Source organism: Quercus lobata, chromosome 7 (assembly GCF_001633185.2).
Source record: "Quercus lobata isolate SW786 chromosome 7, ValleyOak3.0 Primary Assembly, whole genome shotgun sequence".
In the NCBI taxonomy this organism is placed as follows: Eukaryota; Viridiplantae; Streptophyta; class Magnoliopsida; order Fagales; family Fagaceae; genus Quercus; species Quercus lobata.
In genome coordinates, this window is record NC_044910.1 from 38,776,056 (window position 1) to 38,783,520 (window position 7,465).

General features: G+C 35.9%; 1 protein-coding gene across 1 annotated transcript; it reads left to right on the top strand.

The window, feature by feature from the left end:
* The first annotated feature begins 4,780 nt into the window (after positions 1-4,780).
* On the top strand, positions 4,781-7,465 carry LOC115953807 (patellin-3-like). Its single transcript, XM_031071606.1, has 4 exons — positions 4,781-5,969; positions 6,185-6,309; positions 6,428-6,578; positions 6,723-7,465. Exons 1-4 carry the CDS (start codon positions 4,914-4,916, stop codon positions 6,975-6,977), a joined length of 1,587 nt encoding a protein of 528 aa, XP_030927466.1. The 5' UTR covers positions 4,781-4,913; the 3' UTR covers positions 6,978-7,465.

Below are 7,465 nucleotides of genomic sequence, written 5' to 3' on the forward strand. Positions count from 1 at the left end.
TCATCAATCGCACTGAGCTTCTCATCTCCTGTAGCGCCCACGTCTTCCTCCGCCGTGGTGTCTTCTTTGCCCACCTGTACCTCTACCTCCCAATGCTAACTCACTCTAATAATATATGTATTGAGGGTAAATTGGAATTTGATGGTTGGATTTTTCCACTATGTACAAATATTTCAATGATATATTGGATGGATGGATGAAAGAGAAAGAGGGAGAAGACAGAGAGAGGATGAGATCTATGGAGTGGTTGATTTGAGTTTAATTTTTCTGGGTTTGAGAAGTCCCTGAAATATATGTCTGGATTTGAAATTGGGGTTTCAAATATATGCCTAGGTTTGAAATCATTTGTTCTTAAGTTCCATTAAAGTTCTCTAAATTTTTTTTTTTTTCAACAGAGAAGTTGAAATTGTGATTTTTCTCTCTCTGCATGTTAATTTTCAATGTGTTGCTAGCAATTTGTGACTCTTTTTTGTGGGCTTAATTTTGAAGCCAATCTGGTATAAAACGTGGGATCAAATCTTATGCTATATTTTTCTTCTTCTTTTGTTTATTTGATTTAGGGATTGGGTTCCTTTTGATTGTTGGGGCTTGAAAAATGGGGTTTGAGACATGGTTACTGATGGATCCGTGGGTTTGGATGTGTGTGGGTGTGTTGATGTTTGTATTTTGACTTGGGTTTTGGGGTTGTATTTTGATAGATCTGTGGTTTGTACTTTGATGGTATTGCTTGATTTGATTTGTATTAGTTTCTTGGATGTATGTTCTTCATGTTTGTGAATTGTGAGAAACTAATACCATATTTTAATCTTGTTTTTCTTTTTTCTTGTTTTGGGAGGAGAGAAACATAAAATGGGTGTAAAAAGACTTATTTACCCCTCTTTTTTAACAAAGGTGGGTAACAGAAACTAAACGAAAGTAACCTCAGGTAAGTAAAGTGTCAAAAATGAAATCACGGGTGGGTAAGTTAAATTCGGGCTAAACCACAAGTGGGTAATCTGTAATTATCTCATAGTTTTTTAAAAGTTCTTTGCCCCCATTTAAGTTGTTTGTTTTTGTTTGTTTGCTTTTTTTAACTCTTCATGTACTTATATTTGGTTTTCAAAATTGAGAATTCTCTAAGCCATATTAGATTAGATTAAGTCAAATATATATATATATATATATATATATATATATATATTTTTTCAAGTTACTTCCCCATTGTTTATGTAAGCAATTAGCCTAAGTTGGCATCCCCATAACCACAATTATATCCTAATATTTTCAAGTTACTTCCCCATTGTTTATGTAAGCAATTAGCCTAAGTTGGCATCCCTATAACCACAATTATATCCTAAAAGAACTATTCAAGTAACAATTGAGACTTCTCATAAATAGTTATATAGCTAAATTTAGTAAACAGCTAATAGATTCAACACACGCTCGCACAAAACACAGATATCCAATCCAAACCACATAATTTAGGCACAAAAAAAAAACATAGAAATTATTGAGCTTTATTCAACAATTCTACATACACACCCAATTTCAAACCATATTATTGTGTTAACTTATGATAAGAGTAGTATCACTTTTACATATATCCACCATTGACATTATGTTATCATGCACCAATCATAACTTAACACATTAGCTAGATGTAAAATTAGGTGTGTCCTTAGGCTTATTGAAATTTATTTATTTAAAAAAAAAATCCAAAATGATTGCCAGTTCCATTTTATGTTGCTAATTTTGGTAGCTTAGGTCATTCTCCAAGCTATTCCTTTTTTGTTGTGACATTCATCAACATCAGAACCAAAACTTAAGATAACTAGGCAATCAACTGTACACATAAGGGAAATCCAACTATTGATTAAGAAGACTGCCTAGACTAGAAGGTGGTTTCTTTTGTATCAGATGCATGTAGCATCTCTCTCTCACTTGCTCGATTAAGAGAAATTGTTTCTTTTTTTTGCTTTATAGAGAAGAAATCTCATTAAAACAAGAAGCATAGGAGTTACATTGAAGGGTCCTTTAGCTGTAAAAAAAAAAACCGGATAGTCTTTCTTTCTAACTAACCTACCTAAGAAGACTGATTCTGACTCTAACTTTCCTTCATAGTATAGTAAACAACAGCAGCCATTACCACTCCATTTAATGTGTGTGCCCAAGTTCTTGTATATTTTACGGCAAATTTACACTTGTCACATAGTCTTTTCTGTATTCTTTCAGCGAAAGTGCAACAACAAAAATGACCATCAGTTTCACCATAATTTTAGCAGAGGGTGTTTAATTTAAAAGAGTATTAATAGGCACTATGGGCTAAAGAGTTACATGAGTTAAATGGGTTGAATAAGTCTCAAGCAAAATTAAAAATTTTGTAACTCTTAAGATTAAAAATAAATACATTTGTAACTTTAATAAGAGGTCTTAGTAACTTTCCATTCAATGGTCATATTCATTAAATGAAAAATAAATTGCAAGTTATGTACATTTATTATCGGTACCTCAATATATACCACTCACCATCATCACTCCCACCAACCATTACCTCCTTTGTTGTTACACAATAGAGACTTTTTCTTCCAATCTTGTAACACAAAGTACTCCAATAGTATGGCATTTTTCAAGTACTTCATCTTATTTATATTCATTGCAATGTCCATCTCAAACATTAATGTTAGCCTTGCAACTCGTATACTTTTACAATCTATTGATCAACCCTCTTTGCCAACCTTGCCTAAGCTGACATTGCCACATTTGCCCTTGTTTCCAACACTTCCACCTTTGCCTTTATTGTCAACATTCCCACATACCACAATTCCATCCATTCCCACTTTGCCTAAACTAACATTGCCACCTTTGCCTTCATTGCCAAAGCCAACACTGCCACCTTTGCCCTCATTTCCAACATTGCCAAAGCCAACACTGCCGCCTTTACCTTCATTGCCAACATTCCCACGGCCCACAATTCCACCTCTTCCCACTATCCCAACTCTTCCAAAATCCACATTACCAAGCATTCCCACAGTGCCAACCTTGCCCTCATTGCCAAAGCCGGTACTGCCACCTTTGCCCCCATTGCCAACACTTCCGCCTTTGCCTTCATTGCCAACACTCCCAAAACCCACATTGCCAACCATTCCCTCAATCCCCCAAATCCCAACTATAAATGAATAGTCTAAGTTCCCTAGGTAGTTAATGGTTTAATTCAAAATACAAGGTATGCAATATTCAAAAAAATTAGAAGAATAAACCATTGTGTCGGTTGTATTACAATCAAATTTCAAAATCAAGGGCCTCAAGCTTTTGAAGTATCTCACATGTTGTATGCGAGGAATCAATTTATGATTTGACTCTTCTTTTATTGTTGTTCATTATCTCTATAAAAATCTCTTAAAAGTTGTCATTTCCATTCTTTCTAACGTGTAGTTGGTCTTAATATAATTGTTGTTGTTAAGAAATGAGAATGATATATATCCATTATTATACGCCGTTGGACCTTGATTTGGCCTATCTTCTATATGGAGTACAGGCTTGAAAAAAAGGTACAATTAAGATAACGTAACAAATTTTGACAGTAACAGCAGTCATTAGGAGAATAAAAGAAATACATGTCAAAGTGGACATTCTGTAAGATCTACTTTTCCTCCATACTGCAATTTCCAACAGCAAACCCCATACAAAGAACCTTCTTGAGTTGAAATTTCACCATTGCTTTTGTTTCATTAGCCGACTTCAAGAATTCTTGATGAGTCACCATTTTTGTTAACTTACCTGCAGTCACATCATCGATGAGAAAAGCAAGATACAGAAGAATCTAGTATCCAACCTATTGTAAATGGCAAGGTTCACAACTAAACAAACAAACAGATCATGTGCCACAATCTTTACAAATAAAAGATTTTCAATCACAAACAACTAATTGAAAGACATACAAAGCCACCAAGCTTCCTAATATCCAATTAAAGCTTTATGCATCACCAAGCAACTTGGCACAATGAACTAAACAACCCACCCTCTCATGCAGATCAAACAGAAGCACCAACAAATAATCTTTTTGAGATATAGCAATGTCAAATAAGTACCAACTATTGCACAGTCAAGAACTCGTTGGAGAAGCTCAAAACCCCAAAAAAAATATTAATCAATTAAATTATAAAACTCTCAGTCTTAACAGGGTGTTATTTCGTTAATTAAGTATTAAAATGTTTAATTGAAAAAACATATTAACTTGATCCAGTAGTTAGTGAAGAGAGTTCTCCCCATTCACCCTTATTGAATAATAGCACCAGTCACCAAACTCTCGTGCAAAGCATTTATTTATTTGTTTATTCATTTTATGGGATTGTTCTTCTATTACACACAAAATACACATAATCTTATTTTTGAACTAAAAATGTGTCTTGAAATCATAATTTTAGTTAAAAAAATACTTTATCATCTTAAATTATACCTTATATTATACTTTATGCTCTAAACTTTTCAAATTGCACGCCTCAATCTTTTATTATGACCATTATTATGTTAAGTTTGCTATTAACTTGTACGAAATTTCAAAATTTTTGGTAGAGTATAATCAAAAGTACGTGATTTATCTTTTTGTTTTCAATTGCATGTGTAATGTATAACAATTAACCTAAAAAGAAAATGGAATAATTACTTTTTTTTTTATAGGGAAATAATTACTTTTGGTTGGGCAAGATATTTATATTTTGAAGGAAAGTGTAAAAAGGTGATGAAAAAGCAAAATGTTTTGTATTATAGTAATATTTACTACTATAATTAGATTCCAGACATTTCTCAACCTCACTTTGCTCTTTGTCGGTCTCACCGAACTCTCTCATCTCATCATATTCTAAAAATCTCATCGTCACTCTTTTTCTTTTTATTCTTCACAAAACAAAAAAAGCAAAAGCGCAGTCACTTTCAAAATGGCCGATGAAACACCAAACCCACCACCTCAAGCAGTGGCCCCACCACCTTCCGATAGTCATCTATCTCTAGCGGCGGCGGTGGCGGCTGATAAAGAAGAAGAGTCACAGCCGCCGCCACCAGAACCAGCACCAGCACCAGCAGCTGTTGTCACTGTGACAGTGACTGAGTCTGAGAGTACTGCGAAAGAAGAAGAAGAAGGGTCACTCTCTCAGCCACCCCCAGTGAAAGAAGAGCTTCTCACACCGCCGCCGCCGCCGCCAGCTGCAGTGGAGGTGAAAACTACATCTACCCAAGAGCAAGAGGTTGTTTCTGCTGCTGCTGTCGCTGTTGCTGTTCCTACTGTGGAATCTGAGAAACCCACCAAGCAGATTTCTCACTCTGTTGTTTCTTTCAAAGAAGAGAGCAACCTGTTATCCGATCTATCAGATTCCGAGCGAAAAGCTTTACAAGACCTGAGGCAACTCGTCCAAGAAGCTCTGGACACTAAACAGTTCACTCAAAAGCAGGAAGGCCAAGTGGAGGAAAACAAAGCAGAAGAACAAGAAGGAGAAATATCCATCTGGGGTATTCCTCTTCTTAAAGATGACAGGAGCGATGTGATTCTTCTCAAGTTCTTACGAGCCAGGGATTTCAAGGTGAAAGATTCATTGTTGATGATCAAGAACACGATCAAATGGAGGAAACAGTTCGGGATCGATGCGCTTGTGAACGAGGACCTTGGGGATGAGTGGGATAAAGTGGTGTTCATGCACGGATATGACAGAGAAGGACACCCGGTGTGTTACAATGTTTATGGTGAGTTTCAGAACAAGGAGTTGTATGCAAAGGCGTTTGCTGATGTGGAGAAGAGAGACAATTTCCTGAAATGGAGGGTACAGTTTCTTGAGAAGGGTATCAGGAAACTTGATTTTTATCCACCTGGTGTTTCCACACTCTTTCAGGTTAATGACCTCAAGAATTCTCCGGGACCCGGAAAGCGAGAGCTCCGTTTGGCTACCAAACAAGCTCTTCAGTTGCTTCAAGACAATTATCCTGAATTTGTCGCGAAACAGGTATAAGTGACCGATTGTCCTAAAAGCTTAAACTATTAAGAAGTGGTTATTTTAATCGATTTAACAATTGTTCTAACAGAATATCCCAATTGTTTTTGTTTTTGGGCTTATTTGAATGTTTATGTTGGGTATTTGGTGCTTGACTTTTATGTTGATTCTGTTTTGTTAGATTCATTGGATTACTTGTTTTGATTTTTGGTTTTTCATTTCTTAAGGTGTTTATCAATGTTCCTTGGTGGTATCTTGCTTTCTATGCGATCATCAATCCATTCTTGACCCAGAGGACCAAGAGCAAGTTTGTCTTTGCAGGACCATCAAAATCTGCTGAAACCCTTTTCAAGTTAGTGGATAACCATTTATTTATACATATTTTGGACCTTAATTTAGTTTTACAATTTCGCATCCTTCTTTGTGGCTGGCTGGTTTTAACTATGAATTGATGTTGATTGGTAAATTAGATACATATCTCCCGAGCAAGTGCCAGTTCAATATGGTGGCTTGAGTGTCGATTACTGTGATTGTAACCCGGACTTCAGCGTTTCTGATCCAGCCACAGAGATTACAGTTAAACCAGCAACCAAGCAAACTGTGGAAATCATAGTCTATGAGGTCTGATTACATTATTAACTTTGTGTTCTGCATACTTTTTTGTGTACTCATTCTAACTTCAGATTCTTAATATGTAATGTTGGCTTGCATATGCATGATTGAAAGGGTTGTTTTTTTAATAATTGGAGATGGGGTAAATTGCAGAAATGCATCCTTACTTGGGAGCTTCGTGTAGTGGGCTGGGAGGTGAGCTATGGTGCTGAATTCGTGCCCAATGCTGAAGGTGCTTATACAGTTAATATACAGAAAGCCACGAAGAAGGCTCCATCTGATGAACCAGTGGTCTCACACACCTACAAAGTTGATGAACTAGGCAAAATATTGCTCACCGTTGATAATCCAACCTCAAAAAAGAAGAAGCTGATATACAGGTTCAAAATCAAATCCTTCTTAGATTGAGGATTTCAAATCTGCTAAAAGCACTCGGAAACTTTTCTTGCAAAAACTGTACTTTCACTTGTCATTAATTGATCATCCTCATAATGGTTGAAGATTTCGGCCTTGCCATTGTGTCTGTAGATTGGTGTTTTTGTTCACTTTGGTAATTTAGTATATGGAAATGGATAGACAATTACTCCACTTGTGGTTCATGGTGAGTCTCTGTTTTTCTTCTTGGCCTTTATTTTATTTGTTTATTTTTTTTGGTGAGGAGCAAGATGGTGAAGATCACTGGTTTGTAATACTTGGTGTTAGAATTATCAGTTCGTTTGTCATACAAGTTCAAGTGGAGTTGGAGTGATTGTGGTGTAAAATTTCGTTGTCCTTTACGATGAGGTGGTGTTACACTGTATTTTGATATAAATGAAGTCTGAAACTTGTTAGCCCCATTAACTTGTGGTTTATATTGGAAGTACATTAATTAAAAAGAAAAGGGTCAGATTGGCATA

What these genes read in the sequence shown, in the direction of transcription:
- LOC115953807 (XM_031071606.1), top strand. Translation starts at nt 4,914, where the DNA reads ATGGCCGATGAAACACCAAACCCACCACCTCAAGCAGTGGCCCCACCA. An exon ending in CTGAATTTGTCGCGAAACAG is followed by an intron (nt 5,970 to 6,184) that starts GTATAAGTGACC and finishes TCATTTCTTAAG; the next exon opens with GTGTTTATCAATGTTCCTTG. An exon ending in TCTGCTGAAACCCTTTTCAA is followed by an intron (nt 6,310 to 6,427) that starts GTTAGTGGATAA and finishes TTGGTAAATTAG; the next exon opens with ATACATATCTCCCGAGCAAG.